At 40.9% G+C, this 25,892-nt stretch overlaps 2 protein-coding genes across 15 annotated transcripts in view; one reads left to right on the top strand and one right to left on the bottom strand.

Moving 5' to 3' along the window:
* Nucleotides 1-1,338: 1,338 nt before the first annotated feature.
* LOC141728619 (uncharacterized) lies at nucleotides 1,339-9,726 on the bottom strand. The gene is made up of 4 exons (XM_074538443.1): nucleotides 9,654-9,726; nucleotides 7,622-9,339; nucleotides 6,749-6,844; nucleotides 1,339-4,699 (listed from the first exon to the last, which is right to left on the bottom strand). The coding sequence occupies exons 1-2, from the start codon at nucleotides 9,724-9,726 to the stop codon at nucleotides 8,642-8,644; spliced, it is 771 nt and encodes a 256-aa protein (XP_074394544.1). The 3' UTR covers nucleotides 1,339-4,699; nucleotides 6,749-6,844; nucleotides 7,622-8,641.
* Nucleotides 9,111-25,892, top strand: part of CDC42BPA (CDC42 binding protein kinase alpha) — a 186,760-nt gene continuing 169,978 nt past the window's right edge. For 12 of the 14 annotated variants that reach the window (XM_014268134.3, XM_014268140.3, XM_074536796.1 and 9 more), the window contains exons 1-2: nucleotides 9,112-9,573; nucleotides 10,296-10,520. In XM_014268134.3, coding sequence (XP_014123609.1) covers nucleotides 10,325-10,520 — 196 coding nt within the window. In that variant the 5' untranslated portion in view covers nucleotides 9,112-9,573; nucleotides 10,296-10,324. Of the gene's footprint in view, nucleotides 9,574-10,295; nucleotides 10,521-25,892 lie in introns of all 14 variants that reach the window. The other 2 variants (XM_014268141.3, XM_014268142.3) reach the window with 1 other exon arrangement.

Raw genomic sequence — 25,892 nt, forward strand, 5'->3', positions numbered from 1 at the left:
GATAGCTCTCTTGCAATTCAATACACCAAGCTATTTTGCTCTAACTTTGCAAAACTAAATATAAATTTCCAAGTAGAAAAAAAGTGTTAAAAGGAAAGTCTGTTCTTGCAAACTATTATGTGGTAACCAGGCCTCTCCCATATCAATAAAGAGCTCTCCACAGTGACACTCTTGCCCTTTCTCTAGCCATTTTCTGCCAGGTAGGAATCAGAGAAATGCAAAACAGCCTTAAAAGCTCCATATCTGATCAGAAGGAACTCTCTCAGTGCAGGTCAGGCACCGACTGACAAAGATGTTGTTCCATTTCCCTTTTAATAAGCCATTCCAAAGAAGGCTGTGTTCATTTTTCAGGCTGCTGTATGGCATGAACAGCCTGAACAAAGATTCCCATCCTACAGCAGGCCAGTGCTGCCAGGATGATGAGGCTGCTGGAAGGCAACACAGCTTGAGCTGCTCTGGAATACTGGTTGCATGCAGTGCTGGATCTTCTTCCCCTGGTTCTGGTGGGATTCAGACTACTCTCTTGCCATTTCTAGTGGAAGTGGGCTCTCTGTTCATAAGCTGTCTGATGTTTTTTCATGAATACTGAACAGAGTCCAGAAACTAAAGAAAAGTCATAGGGACAGTGTAACATGCAATGTATATCCAATATGTAGAAACTTGTTTTCTCTATAGCGCTTTCCCTCTTCCATGCTCTGAAGTTTTTTCATGTTCCCTCATTATCACCTTATCTTTACCAGTCAGAGTAGATACCCAGTGATAAACACGTGCAGGAAACTAAGCCCCAGAAAACTCCATGATTAGCCTGAGACTACTTGGTGAACTGGCTGGAGATGGGAAGACTGCCCAGCTCTCTCAGTAATCCACCCTTGGCCCCAGTTCAGCAGAGCACTTAGGTACTTGTTTAACTTAGGCAAGATACAGTGCTTCAACTGTGAATCACAGGCCTTTTCATTATTATCACTTTTACTGCAGGGCGAGGGAATTAAGTCTTAGGGAAGGCCTTGGAGCAAACTGCAGCAATAAATTGAATATCCTGCGGCTCTGCACCCTGGGTCTGCCAGTGTCCCTGACCAGAGGGAGGATGAAGTTCAGAGACCTCAGCCCAGCTCATTTTCTCCTCCTGCAGGAGACAGCAGTGAGATTAGTGACTGTAGGATTGCTGCTGTGTAGAGCTGTGCTAGCCATAGCTGGAAGCTAATTATACATCCACTCGCCACTTCCCTCATTATTCATTCTTCACTTTGTTGGGAAAGCCAAAAAAACAGCTGGTAACTGCTGATGTCTTTTTTTTTTTAAGAACACATAACTATGGCTATCACTCTTAATTGTAAAAATACAAATATTTTTAACATCTTCAAAAATCTTTTTTCATTACCAATTTCCATTGGAAAATTGGAAACTCAGTGAAATGAAATCCAAAATGAAATACTGCCCTTCAGAAGGAAGCCAAGAAAGTGATGGCAACAAATGTTGGACTCCAGGTGATGAATGTAGCTGGACCTTGCTTCCTCCTGATGCACCACACATGGAAATTGTTGGTGCTCTGGGCTAACTGGGGAAGAAAAGGTTTTGAGATATAGCTGTATTATGATGAATGTTTCTATGACATTACTTGACTGAAGTTTTAGAAACATTCCACTTCATTTAATGATTTTAATTCACCTCCAGTGTGTTTTGGCATAGTTTGGGATGTTGAGGGGAGGCAGCGACATCTCCGTGGTTAAGGCTGAAGCTAGCTTCTGTTATAGCACCCTGTTTCCATCCCTTCATCATAACTTTGGCTTGGAAAGCTGCTGGAGTCTGAAGCTTGCCAGGTCTATTTTAGTCACTTTTGCAAAAACCGAGGAAAACCAGCCAAATTACTTTCAAGTTACGAGTTGCTAAAACTTACTCTGATTGGAAATATTTGCTTTTAATTAGTACTTTTAGTCCTTGTCTTCACTTTGATTGATTGATTGAGTTGAATTAATCCATAGCAATATTCCTGCCTTAAGAAAAATTCACTGTCACACAAACTTGTCCCCTGAATGACTGTGGCTGCAGAGCAGTGTTCTTTTCCTGATCTGTGTGTGCCTCACTGGGAGAGGTTATTGTCCATGACACAGCCTCTGGAGCTTGTCTTTGCCCACATGCTGGAGGCTGCCCCTCCTTTTGATGTCTGAGGGAGGCCTGGGCAAGGCCCAGCTCCTTTCAGCCGAGGTGAGCTGGGTTGCTTTAAACAGTGACAAAGTAATGCATGGCTAACTCACCCTCCTGCATGGAGGCAGGTAGGGAGTACTGCTGCCAGCAGATCTGCTCTCACCTCTCTCAGGGAGGCTCCATTCACTGAGGGAGCACTACCAGCAACACAAAGCTGTACCACTGGCCAGCCCCTCCTCCCACAAGGACAATTATTCCCGGTGCTATCCGCACACGAGGATCCGAGCCAGTGTTATGTTCACACTTTTTGATTAAACCATTACAGTACAAATATTTGCCTTTCTCTACCTCAAAAACCACTTGTAATCACACTTCTAACCTTTCCATGTAATTAAATATCTTAATTTGTGCAGTGACAGTTTACAAAGAAAAATGGTTGACATGATGCAAAGATATAAACCACTCTTAGTTTTCATAAAACTAAGTCCAAACAGTTTTGTTTGTTTCAGGAGGAATTATGAGTTCACTTATGCTCTTGCTGAGATCAAGGAGGCTTTTTTTGGCATTGGCTTGAGTGGGATCATTACTGAACACATTTCCAACTGGTTAGATTAGATGTTAGGAAGAAATTCTTCACTGTGAAAGTGGTGAGGCACTGGCACAGGTTGCACAGAGCTGTGGATCCCTGCAAGTGTTCAAGATCAGATTGGATGGGGCATTGAACAATGTGGTGGAAAATGTCCCTGCCCATGGCAGAGGGGCTGGAATTGGATGATCTTTCAGGTCCCTTCCACCCCAACCATTCCATGGTTCCATGATTTCAAGATTTTCTCCTCTCTGGGAGGTGAAGTTACCTGCCGAGTGGCAAGAGGCCTCTTCTTACAACAAATGTTTTCCACAAGGATCTCAAATTTTACAGAGCACTTCATTTTTTCTGTTAGTTTTCACTGCAGAATGAATCAATCTGCAAAATGTACTACTGACAAACAATAGAAATGCTGGTTTCTAGTCATTGTTACCTGTGCTAGTGCCATCACTTACTTAAAATGTGATGACTGATTGCAAATTTAATCCATGAAGGCAGAGGTGGGGCTTGCTGCCTCTCCTTCCAAATAAAATTTAGCAAACAAACGCAAAATGTCAACTGTTGATAAGCCACAATATTGCTATTTCAATCTGCAGACCATGATGAAAGTGTCTCTTTACATTAAGTGTCCTGGCTCTGATTAAAAGAGACTTCTGTCTGAATTGCATCTGCTGCCATTGTCTGTATCTATTCTCCCAACAAAAGATGTATTTTAGACCTTTGATCCTATTTCTGCAATTCTTAAGTTAAAAATAAACAACATAAAATAGAGGCACCACTGTTTTCAATATATCAGTATTCTTTCATTAAAGTTCAAATAAACAAAAACAGTATTTTAAAACAACAACTGAATTGGTCAGACCTCTAATCTGAAAATTCCACAACCTTGGGGAAATCGAGATTAATGTGTGATCTCTTGAACTCTCTTTGTAATAAGCTAGGCACTCTGAGACATAAAGTTAATCCAGCTTCATCCACCCTGTGTTCACATTCCAAATTAGGCTCTTTCTGGTCTTTTTTTCCTCTAAGTACAGAATTTGTTAGGTTTTACAAGTATTTTCCCTCATCCCTCTTCCCAAGCTTCCCTCCCTCTTTCTTGCCAAACTCCCGGCCCTTGACTTCCCCTTTCTAAATCACTCTTCCTTCCCATATGATTTCCAAATTAGTCATTGTGCTCCCTCCCTCTTTCATCTATCCCATTCTTCCTCACTTCATCCTGTTTCTTCACCCAATCTCTTAGGTGATCTCTTTAAGATCTTAGTCACAAGTTTCCTCATTCTTCACCCCTTCCATCAATGCTACTTACATGACAGTAGCAGCTCTTTTTTATAAATCACTTTCACAGTAAGATACTCGCTGAATTAATCTCTAAGTACACCCTTTTAATAAAACAAAGTCCATAATGCATCCCTGGGTGTTCACCAGCAGAAGAGGTACTCATTCTAGAGCAATAGACATTGAAAGCCTTGATTATGGACAATAAAAACTATGAACCACTGCAAAGAGAGGAGGTTTACAAGCAGCTCTGGTGCTGAGTAAATGCTGCTGTAAGTTGAGCAACACTAGCTTTGTATAACACTAGTTTTGTATAGGCATCAGCCAGACAATGTAAATGCATCCACTTTCCTTTTGAATCAATGGATTATCTGTACTTTGTGTGGCAGTGGCAGAAATTTGCATCCATCCAGTTTCACAAATAAATATGTGGTCTTCCTCAGCACTCTTCTGTTTAAGAAGCCCCTTGAACTGACAAAGACCTGACAAAGACATTCAATGACCTTTCTATGTCATTAAATATCATCATTTAAGGGGTGAATTATCTTGAGGAGAGTTTAACTTTTGAAGATGGCATAACACAGGTAACAGATTCTGGACACAGTAGAATAAACATCAGCAAAGATAGAGAAATCCACAGGAAAGAACCGGATTTTGGAGGGACTGAAGTCTTGAAAGGTTGCAGACAATTGCAGACTACAAAAACAAGAGAGAAAATAAAATAACAGTCTTAAATTTATGTTACTGAAGAAAGGAAAATAAGAGAAGAATCTCAGACTGCTACACTGACATTAATTAAGGTTTACAGCAGCCCTAAGAGCTTTGGCAGCCTTGGCCCTGCTTTCACAGGAAGAAAACAACATATTGAGAGATGAAACAGCATTGTTAGAGTGCAAACCAGGGTCCTATTTGGAGGTCAGAATGAGACATGACTTTGGTCAGTTTCTAGTCTGCATCATAAAAGCAGGATTCAAATTATATCAATTTCACACAGTTATAAATGTAATTCCATTCCTTCCTCTCCTCTTCTTTAATCACAGAGGTTATCCTGTTTCTGTTCAGAGCACAGCACCCCTGGACACTTCAACAGGGTCAAACCTGCTTCACTCTTCACAGAAAATTGCATGCTAGTGGTGGTCACATTCTCATTAGTTTTAAATGAAGACTAAAACCAGGGGGATGAGGGCAGTACAGATCCAGCGCAGTGAGATCAGCATGATGCAACTTCTCTCTGAGGTAAAATTATTCTGTTCAGCCATTCACAGAAAATCGTTAAGACTATAAATAAGACTCCAAAGACCAATAAAAAAGCATGAGGGAAGAGAAAGATAATTCCATATTTACAATGCCTATATATACATACACATTCATGATCATTGTTTTGGGATTAGGTAAATATTAAGCATCAATTTTGCCAGGTACCATTTAGTGCTTGTAGTTGGACTTTTCTGTAGACCTCACAGGAGAAATGGGTTTTGGCAAGGGAGTTAGAGAGGGAAAGAATTAGGGAAAGTAGATTTACAAGTCTTTAAAAACACTAAAGTGTGTTACTAAATGTATTATTATAGGTACTGAGACTAATTAAAGTTCTGCAACAGCCATCAGTTTCAGTGAAGAGATCTCTCTGTTCACTAGGATTAAGTTTGCTCCAGCAGCAAGATTTATGTGAAACTACAGTGAAACAGCTTTTAGAACAAGTGTTGGTCGATTCACACATGCTGGTCTTCAGTGTCCTCCTAGAGTGCAACCACTGTGTGCTCCATCTGCAGCTACCTGCATCTCTTCCAATAATCTAAATTATTACTACAGCTCTGGCAACAGCTGTAGGACCCCTTTTCAAACACTACCATCCCATGTCTATAAACAAACCCTCTAAACTGGGTGCCAGCACTGTTTTTGCAGATTATTACAAAATTTTGCTCAGGAGATGAAATGCTGAATCACTACAAACAACATGTGTCTACAAAGTGAAGTTTCAGAGAACAGAAAAACCCGGATGCAAAATTTTGCCAACACATAAATGCCATTCTTGAGGCATGTAGTAGATCTACCTGTCACAAGGTAGATCACATTATTCACCTGCTGAATGAAATCTGAGGGGGGTCTCTTGAGTTTAGAAATGGTTTACACACCAAAACCAGATATCTACAATACTTCACCAAAAAACCCCAAACCTTTGTCCCTGAAGAGAAAAGGCTATTTTCTCTATTATAGCAACAATATATTATAATATTATATTTTTCTCTATTAAACCAACAAATTGAAACACTCAACATATATGTTGTTAATATAGAAAACTACATTGTTTCAACCGTATCCTCCTCCTTCCCCACTATTCCCTCTGCTGCTATCAGCTTGCTTAACTTACTGTAAGATATAAATTCCTGATTATCATTAGTTATGGTTGAGGTACTGTAAACATTTGTAAAGCTAAGCAATAAAATGAAAATATTATAGCAGTATTATTAAAACAAGAACAGGGTGAAACAAACACATGATAATTATGAAAGATACTGGGGTATGTTTGCATAACTTGGGTATATTTTTAGGACAGCATGTATGAGGGAAGAGGAATTTCTTCCTGTTACACTGAATTATTTTGTTGGCTTTCTAAATATTCTGGACTAAAGTCTTATAAGGCAGAGAAATGTTTTTCCATCCCACAGGTGTAGTGTGAGAATTACTCATCTGGTACATAGATAGCTCCCAGCAAATAAATGTGTCAGCAGTCATTGTTGGTATTACCTGTTCCTCACAGCTTCTGTGGCATGACAGCTGACTACAGCCCAGTGGGTGTATCACCAGTTGTTACGTGGATGCCTTTTTTTATTTCTGGACAGGCTATTAAACAAGGAGAGAACAAAAAAATCCTGGGTTTTGTGTTCAACTGTAGCTTATACGTGGTTTTACTTGCAGCCTCACTCAGGCTGAGAAGAACACTGAAAAAAACTGGCTTGATGTGGATATTGACAAGGGTTCAGTTTCAAAACCAGAAATATAGGGAAATTGACAGCCTTTGCTGGGTATCCATCCTTGTTTGCAAACACTTGGCCTGCAATTAAAACAAGGAAAGACTTTATAATTGGCTAGAGAAAACACAGTAACCTAAGTAAATAAGTGAAATATCCACACCCATCATATCTCTGGCACTGGTTCTTCAGTTCACTTCCCTGCCAATCGGTGCCAAAGTCCAAGGAGCTAACATCCCTTTAACTCTTAGTCTTCTCCATTTTCCCTCTGCAACCCTATTAATGGTTAATCTACGCTCGGGATGAACTTGGATGACGTGTCTCCAACCCCTATAGGAAGTGCTATCTGATCTGGGCCACCTACCCCTGCAATAGCAATTTATTTTTATTGCTGTCATCAGGCATCCCCCACCCCCAGCTTCAATCCCAATTTCCACAAGTTCAGCAGAGAGCCAGCAGGAAATGCCTTACTCTCACTGTGAAGCCGCCTGTGTGCCACAGCTTTGGAGCAGGCTCCTGCCACAGAGGCACAGCTGTGACTGCAGCACCCCAGACACTGGCACAGGGCTCTTGTCATCCCAAGGGTGTACCTCAGCACAGGAAGGAAACCCTTTCCTTAGTTTAATCCTATCTTCTACCCATCACTTACAGTTGTAGTGGTTTCTGACACTTCTTAGAGGGTTTTTGCACAAAAAGCTTTCAGAATTAAGTTCTCTGCATGTTGTTTCTTCAGTCGCCAAAAGTCTGCTCTGCCATTCTGCATGCACAGGGTGGGAGTCACTGCTCTCTTTTAACTTTGCACCAGTGACTTTACATACAGCTGAGCGATTCTGAACAAACATATGAGACTTTAATCATGTTGTGTAGTACATTTTACTGGGTACCTAAGACTGTTGATGTTTTAGATCAGCTGGTAAAAAGGCCAGTTTAAAAAAAATAAGTGTTATATAGATGCTCAGTATGGCAAAACCCAACTGAGGGTCACCTGTTGGTTACTGAACTGAGGAAACAGATGCCTGAGCTTTTTCCTTCCCCTGAGCTCCAGAAGATGCAGGGCTTGGTGGGGTTCAGAAGAATGCTGAAGTTCACCCACAGCCAATGACCTTTGGGGGCTGTGGGGCCTTCCTTCCCTTTCACCTGGCTTCTGAGGAAGGACGAACTGAAGTGACAATGAGTTGTCTTAGAGATGACCTTCAATCCCCCGAGCACCACAGCGCATCCCTGGCACCTCTGGCCAGGAGATGTGCTGCGGTGTGCCGGTGGGCAGCTGCCATTTTCCGCCCCTCAGGCGGCCATGCAAAGAGATCAGCGCAAAATCCTCCGATGCGCTTCTGCGGCTGAGTCTATATCGCCTAAAAATACCCACGTTGATCAACAAGAATATCCTCCAGCTCTCTTAAGCGATATGGGCTTGAAATGCCCGCAAAAGGAGCTTGTTTCCCCGGCGTGTACTGTGGCGGCACGGCGGCCTGCTCGATGAGGAGAGGCCAGCGGGGACAGAACCGTCAAGAGCCGACGCATTTTCTGTCACGTTTAAAGGCCTCGAAGAGTGAGGGAGCCGGAGTCCCTGCTCGCACCTGGAGCTCAGCAGATCCCCTTGGAAGAGCAAGCAGGCGCTCCTCCCCCTGCCCACCCTCCATAACCAGGCCGGGATTTTTAATCAAAAGCCTCATTGCCGGGGAGGCAGGAGCGGAACCGGGCCGGGCAACGGCGGCGACCGCTCCCCTCGGCTCGAGGCAAAGCCCGCAGGGATCCCCGGCCGGACGGGCGGGTCCGCCCGGGATATCCCAGCCCGGGCGGCCGCAGCCGGCGGGGAGCTGCGCTGCGGCCTCCCCGCTTCCGCCCTCTCTCCCTCCCGTATCCCTGGGTCCGCCCGTATCCCTGCATTCCCTGCTGCAGCAACAGCAGCAGCATCCCCTCCTCCCCTCAATCCCATCAGTAGCGGCGGCCCCGGGCTCGGCTCCCCGCGCTGCGGCGGCGCTCGGCGGCGGCTCCCCCCCGCCGCGGCCGCCATGTTGGGCTGCAGAGCGTTCGGCGGCGGCGGTTGCCGCGTGTGACCGCGGGAGGGAAGGAGGGAGGGAAGGAAGGAGGGAGCGGCGGGGGAGAGGAGGGCGCGGAAGCGGAGGGAGAGGGAGGGAGCGAGCCGGGGAGGGAGGGCGCCGCCGCTACCCCTCCCCGCCGCCCCGCGCACGCACACACACACACCCCGCACACGCACCGCCCGAGGATGCCCTTTGCCCGGGAGGGCGAAGCCGGGACACCATCGAGCTGCCCGGAGTGAAGCCACCGCCGCCGCCGCCGCCGTCGTCGGGGCCTCCCGGCCCGCAGCGTGCGGCCGGAGCGGAGACGCCGGCGCTTTTCCTCCGCCTCAGGACGCGCACCGGGTGGAGGAGGAGGAGGAGGAGGAGGAGGGCGCCGTCTCCGCAGCAGCAGCAGCCGCCGCCGCAGCCATGGGAAGGATTTGACAGGGCTCGGAGCGCTTGTGCCGGTGTGTCGGGGCGCGCGTCCCGCCCGCCGCCCCTTGGCGCAGCGGAGGAGAAGGGGGCGACAATGAAGACTTTAGTTTTTTTGAATCACTGAAAAGCCTTAAAAGGAGACTCGGTAAGGAGGAGGAGGAGGAAGGGAAAGGCTGCCCGGGGCAGGACGTGGCTGCGCCCTGAGGAGGGGGGGCTGCGCCCCACCCCGCGGTGGCCGCGGAGGCGCTGCCGGGGCCGGGGGAGGCGGCGGGGGCGGCGGGGCTGCGCGGCCCCTCATCCCTCCCTGCCTGCCCGCCGGTGTGCTCCCTCGTTTCTGCTGCCTTTTGCTTATATAAATACGTAAATACATCTGTTTTTCCCTTCCCATCCGTCCTGGGAAGCGGAACCGGAGGGGCTCTTAGCCCGTGGTGCTGCGGCGGGGCTCCTCGCAGGATCGCGCTGCATGATCTGCATTGGGAATGAAGGAGAAGACCTTCTTAAATATATAACTGCGTGTGCCTATGCACGCACGGTGAAATCGGTGTCAGGCAGTCTCGGTTGAATTTGAGTGCAATTATTATTGTTAAAGCATCAGGAATGCTGTTTTTGCCCCACTTCTTACTAAGCCTATTAATTTTTTTTTTTAGGATAACTATTTTCTTCTCTTAAATGTCATGAATACACAGATATCCACACTGTGTGTGTGTGTCTGAAACTCCAAGGTGTTGGTTAGTTTCAGGCTGGGAACCCCGAGGTGGGCTGGCAATTAAGGACCGTCACAGTTTGACACTTGTTAAAAATACTGTTGACTTCTTTTTAAACAACAAAACCCTCAAAAGTTTTTTTTTTGTTGTTTTTCTGATAAAGTAATAATAATCATTAAAAAAGAAACCCCAATGCAAACTGAAACAACCATGTCTGGAGAAGTGCGTTTGAAGCAGTTGGAGCAGTTTATTTTGGATGGGCCAACACAGACTAATGGGCAATGCTTCAGTGTGGAAACCTTGCTGGATATACTCATCTGCCTTTATGATGAATGTAATAACTCCCCTCTGAGAAGAGAGAAGAACATCCTTGAGTATCTGGAGTGGGGTAAGTTTCAATGTGTTTATTTTGTGTACATCCGTCCATGTTCCTGTCTGCTTTGTATAATGTCTCTGTTATTTATGTGTGAGAGGGGATTGTTTATAACTCAGTGTTTTACTGGGAAGTGTTGTCAGTTTCACTGTATTTAAATGTGGTGGTGGTGCTAAAAAGAAATCTGTACTGGTTTTTTGTCTTTGAGGTATGCATGTAAAATATGCTTCTTGTTTTTTATTTTTCTTTTTTGACATGTATCAGACTTTTGTGTTCCTAGCATATTTGCTTGCCTTCAGGCCCAGCTGTTGAGTTTTGTGTCCTGAAGTTGCTGGGAATATGGAATGGTGAAGGATAAATTCTCTGATGCCTGCAAAAATATCAATGCACAATCCACTGATTTGCTTCTGCAGTTGAATCTATGCTGCTTTAAAATAAAACATGTTGATCAACAAGAAAATCCTTCAGCTTTCTGAAATGATAAGGGTTTGAAACATCTGTGAAGATGGAGAAGATGACATTCTCTTCTTTAATATAAAATTGTTGCTGACTTAAGTAGATTGTTTTTTCATCAGGAAAATCAAAGCTGAAAAGCAGAATGAAAATCTGTGTGTCCCTGGCAGGCTTTTCATTTTGTGGGAGATAGGTATTAGCAGATTTTTAAAGGAAAGCAGGTGAATGATATTGTGCCAGTTCTTCTTAAGTTGTCACAGAACTGGTTGACTCTATTTTTTCTTTTAATTCTCTTTCTTCCTCCTCCTAAACTTAGATGTAAACCAGAAGATGCAGTCTGACATAAGAACCTTGATGAGAATGGTTACTGTATCTGACCTTCAAAGTCATGCTGCACTTCTGTATTTGCATATAGAACCATTTGCCACATTTGCTTTGTAATAAATACATCAGCAGACTTTCTTTATTAAAAAAAAGCATATTTTTGAAACATGTAACAGGCATTTGATTAATTAGGTGGTTGAGCTCTTCAAAATGAAGTTGCTGAGGAAAGACATTGTTTTGATAACTGATCTAACAACTCAAGGCTGATATGTGTGTGTTTTATTTTCCTGCTCCTTTCTGTAGTCATACTGACATCTAAAGGACATCTGACTCAGTAATTAAGTTTCTTGTAGTGTTCATATTGCACTGGTTTTTGTTTTCTTATTATCTGGAGGAGCAGGCTATAATTAATGCATTCTAGCTAAGGAGGAAATAGTAATTCAAAGTACTTCTGAAGAATCTTCCCTCTAAAACTGTCACTGGCATACAGAAGCTGTGGAACACTGGGAAAATATGATGGCTCCAAGGGTATTTTTTTATGCAGGAACTTAGTGTAGTCTGCAGTGGATCCAGCCAGCTGATACCCTGTAAATAATAACAATAACAACCAAGTTAACCATATCTAGATGATCAGAGCAACAGTGTGTTTAGGACCCATTGTGTTGGGTGCCGGTGCATTCAGTGGTGGTTGTTTAATGGGCAAATGCATCATTGCAAGGCTCTGACAGTACCTGAAGATTTCTGTAATAAGCTTTCCCATCTGCTGATGGAAATAATACACTGTTTTGGAAAGGCTGCACTGGAATAAGGTTTCTTGTTGGCCTATTTTTCCTGCTATTTTTCCACTCTCATGCTCCAGCTGTGCCTTAGCAGGACTCTTAGGCTTCAGAGAAAAACCAGTTGCTCCCATTCCCAGGGCTGAGTTGCTGTGGTTCTCTGTGTGCTCCCAGCTCTGCTGCCCAGCCCTGGGAGCTTTCCAGGAGGGTTTGTGAGGTGACATGGAAGAGCCAGCAGTGGCTGGTACCTGCTGGTGGAAGTGTCTGTGTGAATGATGTCTTTATTCTGCAAACACTTCCAGGGGTGCCTCCTCTGAGGGCCAGCCCTCCTAGTGAAGCTGGCACTCTCTGGCATTCCTCTTGGGATCAGGGAGTGGGCAAAATCAAGCTCTTAGAGAGGTTGGGTACCCTCCAGTGCTCTGGAGTTACTGAGGGTACCTGTGCTTTGATATAACCCTGACCTCTCCTATCTCTCTCCCCAGAAGGAGGAACAAGGCAAGTGGTTGATTAGAGAGAGGTTGTATGTGGTTTTAAAGTCAGAGATGTGCTGAGTAGTGGCAGAAGTGGAAGGCTGGCAGCCAGAAATCATGGACTCTGCCCGCACCTCTCTAAAGGACTCAGTGTTGAAGTGCTTTCAGCTCATTTTTTTTTAGCTCCTCTATTTGAACAGCAGGAAAAGTAGCACAGGTTTTACACCAGGGAGTTCAGAGAGCTGCTGTGTGTGAAGGGCTCTTGGATTTGAATGTACCATATAAAATAGCGTGTATTAATTTATTTTTCCCATTAGTGGAATAAAACTTGAGGCCTGGTGTATCTATTGGTGGATGTCAGTTGGATGCTGGCATTTTGTAGGTTTCTGCCAAATATCCACAGATTGGATGGATTATAATGGAGAGTGCAATGTGAATGTATTGGAACTGGTGAGGGAACTGGTATGAACTGGGAGCTGTGTGTATGTGTACAAAGTGCAGAGTACAAATTTACTCCTGAGAACTGATTGTCATCTTAAACTGCTTTTTTTTAAAATAAATTATTCTTTGTAGAAATAAATAAGGTTTATTTATAGTCTGTTGATTTTAAGAAAAGGCTAATAAACAGCTGTTCAGTGATCACAGACTCCTGTTGAGCAGCAAATCATTTTTTCTTGCTTTTCAGCAATGTAGTTTTGAGGTGTTAGTCTTTGGTTTTGTGGGGGGTTTGAGTTGAGGTTGCATTTGTCGATGTGTGTTTTTATACAGACAACGGGTCTGAGATGTTATCTGCTGTGTTTCATGTAAAATTGAACCACAATCTGACTTTTTTGGGGGAAAGGTTTAGGAGGTATTCTACAACGGAAAAGCTAATGTCTTAATGACAGCCATGTGACTGCTGCTATATTTAGGGGAACTAAGAAGCTTCATGTTCTAGTACTTAGATCTTTTAGGGCTACTTTATGAACTTGTAATCTAGAGCTATAACTTATTTAAAAAATGAATCCATGTAAAAGAATTGAGATCTGGACTAGTTGTTCATATTTTGGTATGATACTGCAAGTTTAACTCAGTAAGTGGAGAAAGTAAGGTCTCAACAGTGTGAAGTTGAGTTTTAAATTTTTGTAGAATTTCAGCCTTTTTTGTTGCTTGAAATGACATTAGACTGCTTAGAAGTCTCAGGTTAATTATTTTGTGGTTCAGAAGCTGCTTTACTTCTAAAACCCTGTCTTTGGCTTTAAGTGAAAACATAATTGCATTCCCTATTTTTATACAGTATTAGTTTTGTGAGTTGTTAATAAGATGATTTTGTTGTTTATATTGCATAGGTATCCTTTATGCTAACAGAGCCATGGAAAAAGCCAATAAATTTGTGTTCTGAGGGTTAAATCAGGGCACATTTTGAGATAACAGGAAGAAACTGGAACATTTAGATTTGGCTTGTTCTATGTATTTGATGCTAGTTTTCATTTTTATCTCTATTGATAGTTGTATTTGTGATTTAGAAAAGGGCTTGTCTAATTATAGCAACTGGAGCTTACCAGAAAAAGCTGTTGAGAATTCCAAGCACTTTGCTTTTTCTTTTCTACTTGTGTGTGAGTTGCCACGCTGACGCAAGAGTGTGAGGGAGGTAACGAAGGCTGATAAGGTGAACTTGAAAGAGAACTGTAGTGATAAAAAGAACCTTTTGGAGATGTTTTGGTTCTGGGAAAACCTTCTTTCCTTCCAATGGCTCCAGTTTGAATTGCTTTTAAAAAGAAACTAAGGCAATGTTCTTTAGGATGCATTGGAAGAATAATAGAATAAACCTCAAAATGTGTGGTGATGAAAGTGAGGGAAGATGGAGGGCACCACCAATACCATGGTGAGGTCAGTGGCTTGATTAAATCTATGCTCTTGTTGGGAAAATGTAAACTGTCCTCTAGTAAAATTTTTGTTTGATTGGCTTTGTTCAGTTTGTTGTTGTTCTTGTTTGGTTTGGGTTTTTTGTTTGTTTTTGTTTTTTTCCCACTGAAGAAGGCTTTGGAAGATGGATTAAATTGTTCTCATTTGGTCTCCAGTAGAACTGAAATGCATGGTGTTTATGCAGGGCTGAGATGGTCATACACTAGGCTGTCATCATTGGTCTCATACTTCTGTTACTCAGTTGTGCAGCATCTGTTCTGGGTATTGGAGATGGTTTTATCACCATGCAAGCAATTTTTCAAGACAGAGTTGCGGAGAGGTGTGATGGTGTTCACAGGGATCTTAGGATGAAGGAAGAGACGAGGATCTGACTCCATGCTTCAGAAGGCTGATTTATTATTTTATGATATATATTACATTTAAACTATACTAAAAGAACAGAAGAAAGGATTTCATCAGAAGGCCAGCTAAGAATAGAATAGCAAAGAAAGATAACAAAGGTTTGTGGCTCAGATTCTCTGTCCAACCCAGCTGGGCTGTGATTGGCCATGAATTACAAACAACTAACATGAGCCAATCAAAGATCCACCTGTTGCATTCCACAGCAGCAGATAATCAATGTTTACATTTTGTTCCTGAGGCCTTTCAGCTTCTCAGGAGGAAAAATCCTGAGGAAAGGAGTTTTCATAGAAGATGTCTGCGGCAGAGAGGTTGTCTGTGTTATCCTTCTGATGATCTCTCTAATGGTTTTTGCTTAAAAAAGATGGTAATCCCCTTTTTGAGCTAGGTTTGTTTTTACATATTAGTTACAAAAGAAAATAAAATCTTGTCTCTAGGCTTCTGCACCTTTTCTTTGTTATTTATCTCTTTATAGGTCCTGAACAAAATCACAGCTATTTTCAGCTATGAGTTGCTTATATTTTGTTTTTAAAACAGCTGTTAAAAAACAATAATTCATTTAGGTCCTATTCTTAGCAGACAGTAAAGGACTTAGCAAGCAACTTGTTCAAGTTTTGTTTTTTTGGTTTTTTTTAAAGTAGACTTTGGTGCTCAGTACTTTCCAACCTTAATACTATCTAACACATTAGAAATACTTTTTTTTCCGTAATTACATTCTAAAAGTTATCAACTTCTTTTTAGTCTAGTCATAAAAATTGGAAAACCTCCTGGTCTGACATAAGCAAAACCAGTTATTCAGTTCTTTCTGGGAAAGGAGGAACTTGTCAAGGCCACTTAGTGTGCTTTGGCATATCCCTAATTTTAAATGTGAGTTGTTTCATTGCTTGCAGCTGAGCCATATGAACTGATGGGGCTCCATCAATGCAGGAGACATTGTGGCATTCTTGACACATAAATTTCTGACATTGTTTTCAATAATGCTTTACTGCTTATTTTATGTAATCTGTTGTTTCTGTTACACAGCTGCAGCCAGCAGTTAAATGCTTTTTATTGATTAGGGTGAAGTAAGAAGTTTCTTCAGTGCTCTCAAATAGAAAACAACCTTCAAATCTCTGTTTCAGAATATTGTGTAAATATCTTTTATACAGATGCAGTTCTACACCAAATTACTTGAAAAGGAAGGAAACAGTATTTGTAGGAAAATTTGTAGAAGACTGGTTGCCCATGTAGGTTTTAGTGTTAGATAGCTCTGTGTTTAAGGTCTAAACCTTTTCAATTGTGATTTTTTTCCTCACATTTATTTCAGTTTTGATTCTTTCCTTGAACACAGTAAACTAATTACTGGGAAGTTTATCAACAGTTGGGATGTGATCAAATGAGCTGTGAGACCATCCAGTTAATTCTACTTGATTTTTATTAGTTTCCAGTAGAGTGAGGCATTAATCCATCCTTACATGTTTGTTTCTTTGCACATTTCCATTTCACCAAGTGTTTTTTTAATCAAAACCCTTAATTTTAAGTAGAAATAAGTTTAAAGGGTGTTCTTTTTTGGCTGTTTTTGTTCTGCTGGGCAGGGGAAGTTTGGAAGTACTCCAGGGCTGCTATTTTTGGGGCATATTTGGGGTGTGTGTCTTCAGGTTGACTGACTTCTGTCAGTAATGTCCTGTTTGTTGCAAAGGAGCATGGCTTGCTTAGATAGAAAGCTAACTAATACTTTAGTTTCCAGGAATTTTAGAAATGCCTTTATTCTGTACAGAAATTCCTGGCATGCTTTGGGCTAATGGGGACAAATGGAGAAATACAATTATATGAGTTAGTCTGCTCAGTGGGCATTATAAACCTCATGACAGCACAATAAATTCCCTGTTACTAGAACATCTCATGTTTAAGGGTTAATCCAGTAGGGTTTTTTTATGGTATGATCATAACTGTAAAATGTATTGCTGAGGGTGTGTGTGAATTTTTAACCTCTGTGCAGGATTTGAGGCTGTGCATGTACCTGACTAAACTCCTTCCTTGTCTTTTGGCCCTTCTCTCCTGGGTTTACTGATGTATTTTTTTTTTTTTATAACCTGCACCATATTATTATATCACAGTTGACTAAAGTGTGGATATTGTGCTCCAAAAGCAATGAGCTTAATTGGTCCAATATGGTTCAATTCTTAGAATTCTCAGAATATATATATTCTTTTTTTTACAAAGATGGGTAGAAGCTGCCTTTCTTTTTGAAGCTCTACCTTACACCCATAGATCAGTGTTTGAATCCTGAATAGCAGCAGCAAATAACAGTAATTTCACTTCTGAGTCATACCTGTGGCTGTAAGACCAGTGTTGTTTTGAAATTTTCTTATGAATAAATTGCAAATACAGGATTTCGAGATACAAAGTGGGTGTAGGCTGCTATCCTGGAAATCGTTCTCACCATATTATTTTCTGAAAGTGAACTGTAATAAATTATCCTGGATGTGTCTTTGAAAAATATTAACCTATTCTTAGCATCTCTAATTGCTTTTATCCTGTAAAAAATTTACAGTCTCAATTTCTGCAGAAAACTTCCAGAAGCAATTAGATCCTGCTGCCAAGCTGTAAAACCTGAGTAAAAAACCTACAGTGGATAACTGAGGCAGGATTGAAAGAAAAGGCCAGTTTCTAGACTCTTTAAGTTTTATCTTTTGGCAAAGCGGGCATTCCTTCCATAAGCATTTGTACTTGTTTAATTTGATTTTCTTTTTCTGGCTGAACAACTGGAATATTTTGTTCTACTCTGGTCTAATTTAGCTCAACACGTTATTTTTCTAAAATCCTCATTAAGCTTGGGAATGCCTCTAATGTGGACCAAAATCTTTAAAAAATGCAAGTGATTTAGGTCAGTCATGTGCAATCTTTTGTTAACGACAAGATTTTTATTTCAAATAGTTTAAACATGACATTAGGCTTAATAAGAACTGCAAAAACCTTCTATTGAGACAGGTCAGTTTGCTTTATTTCTAGTAATACAGCCTAATTAGGTTTACTAGCGGTCACCATGGATAAAATCCACATGAGGTATATCCAGACTCCTTTGACTTTGTGTTCCATAATTCTTCCTTATCCATATCCAGACTTCCAGTTTGATTTAAATTAGTTTTGTTACACAATATTGCAGATTTCTTATATTCTTAGGGATCAGCTTCCTAGTGCACCTTCTCTTGGCAACTTTCTTGTCACAGGGGCCTTGTAGATGTTATGAACTGTGGTATTTTTCTGTGCCATTTTGAGGGGAAAAGATATATTTTGTTCAGCAGTTTAGTGGAAATGTACAGTAATTTTTTGTAGAAATAAAAAGGGTGTTTAGTGTGCCATTCTAAGTGGGAGAGGAAAAAGCATTTGAGGATGTTAATAAAAATAATTACATTTCCTTGAAATGTTGTGGGATTAGAACAGCAATGCTTTGTTGGTCTTTGGTTTCATTTCCTTTCAGTCTCAGAGTTCGAGGGCTCACCGTTCTCCATTTCTGACTCCTTCCTCCTTTCCTTTCTCTGAGATTTCCATGGGCAGTGTTATTCCAAAGCAATTTACCTTCTCAACTGAGGCCTTGTGCATTTCCTCCTTGTTTCCATTCTGTTGCTTTTCATCCCTTCTAAATCTGAGGTTTTGTTTCTAATGTGGTGTGGATATCCATGTGTCAGTCTGATCTTCCCATGGCCAGAATCTTGGTTTCTGGATTTGGATTGGTATTTTTTTCTTTGTTTTTTTCCCTAGTCATTCCCAAGATTTCATTCTTTTCTTGGCCAAATTCATAATATAGAGAATGGTAGCAAAAAGTGAACAAATACACACAGGGCTTACCCACAGGTGCATCTATGCAGTGTTTTCCCATAAACACCCTGTACATTTCTTAGTAGATCAATTGATTTACTATCATTAATCATTTTGCCTTGTTAGCTTTTGTAGAACTGGAGCCTTGGGCTGTTTGTTCTGGCTGTGAGTAAGAGCTTGGGATCTGTTTTAATCCTGTAGTCTGAAAAGGATGAAACTTAAGTGGGAGTATAGCTTTATCATTTTAATACCTGAAACTAAAATAAAGAAGTGATAGGAAGCGTTGTAATTACTTTTGTCTGCCCTGTGGTTTAAGAAAATGTCATTTGTGCTGTGGGGACACCACAGTCCCAAGGTATTTCCTGTTGGTGCTCATTAAAGTTCTTTCACCTTTACCACGCTGCCTTTTGTCAATAAAGCCCCGTGTTGTCTGACTGTTTTGCAGGACACATAGTAACAAGAGGAGGAGGAGGAAATAGAGGTCACATTTTGATTGCAGCTCACTGGTTTTATCTTGGGTGGGGGCTGACTCAAAGGTGTCCTAAGGCTGGCTGAATCCACTGAACTTTGTTTTGCTGGGACTTGTGTGGGCTGAGGGGCACAATCCAGTTAACAAGCAAGCTGCAAGAGCACGTTGAAATCTGTCAGTGTGGTTCTGTGAATTTCTGGAAGTGTTTTTATAAAAGAAAGAGGCTAGGATTGTGACAGCCCAGGCTTGTGTGGCTCCACCTATTACACCTCCTGGTTGCCTCTCAGATTCCCTCTAGCATACAAGGGAGCTACAGTTTTGAAACAAATTTTGAGGCTACCAGCTTCTTCTGGTACCTATTTGGTGTAGAAATTCAGTGAGCCTCATTTTTTTTCTGTAACAGTTTCCAAAACTTTTCTTCTTGCAATGAGAAGGTCTTTAACCGTTATAGTAGGAGTCCTAGTAAAATCTATGTATTGTATAAGTGGCCTTGCCCCAGTCCTAGTTGTTCTAAATGGGCTGCAGCTATGATGTCCTTAATTGGGCAGCAGCTGTGGCTAATGAAGATAACTGGGATAAAAGGGAGGAGCTCTGAGGAAGAAGCAGGAACAACACTGCTGGGAAGAGCTGCTTGTGAGAAAACCGCCTTCTGGAACTCTAGAAATTGTGTAACAGTAATATAATAACAACAAACCACGAAGAGGGATCTTCAAAATAACTGTCTGATTTTGGTGATGGTAGTTCCTTGCAAAAAGCAAGTGTTGGTCTTGTGTGTTCTGTGGTATTTGGCATGGTATCCCTTAGTGTCTTGACACTGTTTTCGTTGTATACTTTGTAACTGAAAGACAAGGATTCTTATGTTAACACACTTGGAATAGTTTCCTTCCATTTCCCCCAACATCTAGAAAACACATGATGTACTATTTTGTGATTATTTAAAAAAGATCCTTTTTATAATTTTGATAGGGACTGACACAAAAGAGACTTGTTTTCTCACTGAACTGTTAGAGGAAATTATAGAAGCTGCTTCCTATGCAAACAGAGATTTGCAGAGCAGACCATTATCATTTTGCTGTAGTGTCACTCCACCTCCAGTATTGACTATTTTCACCTTCACAGCTACTAGCCACTTGTGGGTTACAAAATATGTACTTTTAAATTTCTGTGTCTTTATTGAAGTCATAATTTAATTTTTGAAGTTAAATTATTCAAGTGGGTTTTTCTGGATATAAGCAGGCTGGCTAAGAATATGTACTGTCTATGCCCTTATATGTTACTGGTTTTTCTGAAAATAAGGGATGACTTAATATCTCCATTGCTGATAACCCACAAACTGAAAATGCAAATACTATTTAGAGATAAGGTTACCAACAGAAAATGGGATACAATGTGTATTACCACAGCTAATGTGAATTTTTTCATTAACTTGTTATTTTTTGGTTAATTTTATCCTTGAGTAACAGTGACATTGGAGAAGGTGATCTGGTAACCAGTTGCTTTTGGTGGTGCAGCTTCCTAGGTACTTCAGTGAGTATTTGTGCAGTTACCCTGCTGAGTATATGCTGCAGGAGCTCATGGTGATGCCTGAAGTCTCTTCCTGGCTGATTTGGCAGAGATGTCATCTGATCTTATCAGCAGTAGCCTACTGCTTAAACTTTCTGGGGGAGGAAAAAGTGTGCAGCCAGAGCAAGGAGCTGATGATTTCTTGTCTTGCTCTTCTAGTCTTGAATATTTTACATTCTTGTTCTCCAAAGCTAAGATCATTTAATGGAAATTGTATTGCTTACCGACAATATTACATTCACTTTGTGGTCCTTGGCACTACCAATAGGAGGGACTCTCATCCAGTAAAATCTTGATATTAATACTTCAAGATTTGCTTTAATTTCAACATTAAGTTTCCTTGATAAGGAAACAAACCTCTCTAAAGAGTTCTTGCTTTGTCTTGGTCATGTAGTTCATGTTGTCAGTAAATGTATTTAACCATGTGTATGATCATAGTTATAATTACAAAAGTTTCCACCTCATATGCTGCTGGCCATTGATTTGTTCTAAAGCCTCAGTGCATTCAGCTCTTAACCAGGCTGAATTTGTGACACTAAAATCTTTTGTTCACATCAAAGTGTCTTATGATTATTCACAACTTGAACAGTTTTATTCCATGTGACCTTGTGGTTTTCTTCCCTCCATCTACCTTAATGAGGAAATAGAATGTTTATTGATAATTCTTACTGATGACAGGTCATGATCAGCAAAATGAAATTTTATACCTTAAAACCTACGTATTAAGAATATATAATTCTGCCCCTAAAAGGAAGTTTCTTGTCTTGTTTCTTTCACTTTAGAGAGAGTTTCTATCTTTTAGAGATTTCCTTTTTTTTTTTTCCCCTTTCCAGTTTAAGGAAACAATTTTCTCTCACACATCACGGTCAGATGAGGTTGGATCAAATTAGTTCACATGTTTGGGGGAAGTATTTTCATGAGCAGTTTTGATGTTATCCCACTGATTGTTATAGCAGTAAAGAAAACTTTGACTGCTAGATTTGCATGGCACTTCTGCCAACATTAGGCTATCATTGTTCCTGCTCTTAGTTTAGATTTTCAGTTTCTTTCTGACACACCTTCTCCAGCTCTGTGTTCCCTGCCATGTGAAGTCTTAGAGTGACAGGGTGCAAAGGTCATTGCTAGCATGGTTCCAGCACCAGGGGTACAAATCCATTTCCAATGGGAAGCGTCAGGAAATTTACAGGAGCTGGAAGATGGTAAATTAAGTAATTTTGGCAAAGCTGCAAGGATTGCTTCTTGGTATGCTGATAATTGTTTTTAATAACACAACCCTGCACCACCCACACCCTCCTAAAAGCTTGTGGCAGAATTTTCATTGCCTTCAGGAGAAGCAGGGTCAAAATGCACGTTTGAATTAAGCATTATAACTTAGCACAGCGGCTTGGGGTCTTGTTGTGTGTTTATAAAACACAGTGCAGAGGAGATGCACTGGTACTTCTGATGTCCCCTCTCAGAGTATTCCCATCAGACAGGAATATTTGAAGTCTATAAATGTGCTGCTTGGTGACATTTTCAGACTCTCAATTTAAGCATAAGCCTTGACAAATAAGCCCAGATTCTTTTCTCTCTCTCTTTGCCTTAGTGTCTGTCTCATACCATATTTTTCTGTGCCAGGCACTTATAAGACCTAGAGGTGCTATTTTCCCTGCTACTTTTTTCTTTTTGAGAGAAAGGCAGCCTCTCCACTGAAAGGCCATTTCCCAGGTGATGTGTCAAGATCTGAGAAAGCTGAGACATCTGAATGGGGATGGATTCATCACATGGGAGGCATTGACTTTAATAGCTGTGAGCCAAAATTGTCATGTCTGTCTGATAGGAAGAAAAAGGCATTTCTAAGCCTAATTCTGCTCTCAGTTAATGGAGATAAGCATGATGTTAATTCACTGATGCCCTCATGGTACTAAAGCAGTTCATATTTGCTGCTGAGCTTCTAAAGAAAGCCAAACTATTTGAGGCCATTAACTGGTTAAATATTTAAAATTATGCTTCAATTACTGTAGCTTTTTCTAGATGTCAAGAGAGAATATTTTCATTATTTTGCTTCACTTTTTTATAGTATGATTTTAAAATGTGTGTATATTTCCTGGTTGTGAGGCTTGTAAATATACTTTTTTTTCCTTTCAGTTACTTTCCTGGTGAGAAAATAATTCACAGTAATATTGGGTACTTGCATAAATTGCCTTGAAAACCTGTATGAGAAGAGTATGTGGTCATTAACATATGAAATATCTCTGCAAAGAAATGGAGGCACAGCTGTGATTTGTGGAGGCGATTTAAAAATTCAGTGGAAAAGCAGTTTCTAGGATCCAGGTTTATGTTTGTGTTCCTTCCAATTTAATTTGTGTTTCTTCAAAGTTTTTTGAAATGTTTGTTGTGGAAATTCCTGAAGGTGTGGGTGGCTTGTAACTTCTGTGTGTTTAAGGGCTTTATTTATTTGCTTAAACTTCCAGCACACTGTTTGGGTACCCTTTCTAATCTTATTTCTGTGATCTTGTTGCTGTGATGTCCTCTTTCCTCCCTCTCCTGTGCCTTCAGCATTGTACAGCTTGAAGCAGCAGCAATTGTTCTATTTCTCAGAAGGGAAGTGCTCTTTGCTGCAGTGGTCAGGTGGATGCTTGCCAGAATTGTTTTGAGCAACTGTTTATGTGTGCTGAACTTGGACCTCCATAAAAATTAATCTTCTTGTAACTCATATGGTAGTTTGTTTGTACCTCACCTTTTCAAAATCTTTCTTGCAGATGATGATATGCATGTGATGTGCTCATGGTAGGCGTGCCACTGGCATTTCAGAGCAGTTTTCCTGGAGTATCTTAGTGCCTTACAGAAATTGAAATGCATACATTTAAATCTTGTCTCATATTTCCTGTTTATGGCATAGGTTTGCAGTGTCTCCTGTTGTGTGTTAGGGTTTAGCTTGAGTGGACTTTGAGGAATACTGATGGTTGCGGTGTGGGAGCAAGTAACTGTCAGGATGCAAAATTCAGGTCATTGCTGCACTGGAAACTTAACCCATAAAATTTAGTATGCTTTCAGGAAGTCAAATATTATGTCAACAGAGATAGCCAGAAACTCTTTGATTATTATCTCCAACTAATGCTAGGAATTACCTCCTGGAAAGCTGTATCTGCATAGGTATTGCTCAGAAAAGTTCTAATTGAAGGTTGTGGGAAGTTCTCTTAAAACCTTGCACTTAATCACCAATTAAGGTGACAAATACAGTATAGGTAGGCAGTTTCATAATACTGTCACTTCTGTGGATCAGGAAATTCCCTCTTCCTACCCCTCCTTTTTCTCTGCCTGGTGCTTCTGAGTATCTGCTTCCTGCCTGTTTCCAGTGGCACTCTGAACTGCCCTGTCAGGAACTGATTTTAGAGCAAGTGTGCTAAGTAAAAGTCACCTTTCCATTAAGAATGGATACTCTGCATTTTTCAGTAACTTTGTTTTGGTGTTTACTGCTTAAGAACTTGTGAGCACATTCTGTAGGGTGCCCAGAAGTTGGTTAGTAGTCAGTCTGTTTTTACAGCAACTTAGTCATGACATACCATGTCATGACTAAGGACACATTCCACACTAAGGAATGTGGAATTTTTCTTTTTTCTATGGTATTGCAAAAAAAAAAATCAAGAACTATTCATGAGTTATTACTTTGCAGATACACTGTGCCTTGGTAATAGTTGCTAATTTATAGTACCTAATGCTTTGCATCAGAAGTTATTTATGGGGCAGTTTGTTTAATAAGGATATTTCTGAGTGATTTTGCTGCCTCATTATAATTTGCTTTTACTTTGTGTTTCGTTTGAGCAGAAACATTTTGTACAAATTGCTGTCATCTGTCTTTTCACCCTGCCAGGTTCAGATGGCAAAAGTTCTTGAAGTGTCCCAAGGTAGCTATTTATGATATACCAGGAATAGTGGAATTGGAGTTGGCATTGAGTCTGTCAGAGTTCTTCAGAGAAAGTATGGCAGGGGTTGGAGTTTGCCTTCCATGGCCTTCTGCCACAGCTAGCTCTTGTGCATACTTTTGGATGAGGGGAAGGAATAACTATTTCTCTGCCCTGCTGTTGCACATTTAATATTCCTGAAATGACAGTGGTTTAGGGTTCTTATTCTTGATATGGCACAGCAGGACTTTAGAAACCTGCCTGGTTTCTTTTACAGGTGTGGAAGGTCACCAATGAATTGGTGCTCTGACGTGGTAGGATTACTAAAATGAGTTTGTTTTCTTACTAGTCTGTGGGCAGTGGAACTTGGGGTTTTAGTCCAGTCTTGGCTTCATTAGCACATGGATAGAAGAGAGTAACTTTTAATGAAATCATTGATTGTTTAAAGGGAACTGTCTTGAAAAAAATTATTAACAAGATATTTGACTTCAGCCTGACCACATGACATCTGAAATAATGGGCAGGCATTCACACCTGTATAAAATCATAGAACAGTAGTGGGTTTTCAGATTTGTTTTGTTTATTTGTGTGGAGCAGTGGCATCTGAATGAAGTGCAAGCTAGTACAGAACCAGATCCTGCATCAGTATTTGTTCTGGAAAGCTGCAATAGCTCATTTGTGGTTTTCCTGCTTGTAAATAATGTAGTTAGCCCACCTCCTGCTGAATGTTTTTATTCATTATATGATTCTGCTGATGAATGTCTCTGCTTCTCTGAACTATATTAAGGAATAATACAGAGCAAGTTACTTGGTGATTTCTTGAGTTAAATCCCAAACTGCTAAGAAGAATTTAATGTTCTCCTGGAGGTTCTTGAGTATTTTCCCCCCTTTTCTTCTCAATTCCATGTAACAGAGGCAGCTTTATTTTATGTAGGTTAGTGTAGTAAGTCACTTCCATTTTGTGAGCTCAGTACTGTAGTAGATGAGCTGCAGATTAAATGGAGAGTAATTCCTTTACTCATCCATTGGAATGCTTTTTCCCTCTTGCTGATGCCTTTAACTGGTGACTGTGACTGAATGGCCACACGTAAAAATCTCCAAGACTTGGTTAGCAGAGTCAACATCTTTGTTTTCAGGTACTTTTCTGCACCAAGCATGATAATAATTTTCTTGTGGGTTGGTTTAATTCCTCAAAAATGTTACTGCAGATGATTGCACTAGAGAAGAAGAGGCTTGCTCCTTTCTTGCTATTTCATTAACTGCATAGTGTATATAATTTTGGAACTTATTAGCTGAGAAGAGTAGTTACGATTCAAAACTTGAAGTAATGCACTGTTATTTGTTCT

Source organism: Zonotrichia albicollis, chromosome 3 (genome assembly GCF_047830755.1).
Source record: "Zonotrichia albicollis isolate bZonAlb1 chromosome 3, bZonAlb1.hap1, whole genome shotgun sequence".
Lineage (NCBI taxonomy): Eukaryota > Metazoa > Chordata > Aves > Passeriformes > Passerellidae > Zonotrichia > Zonotrichia albicollis.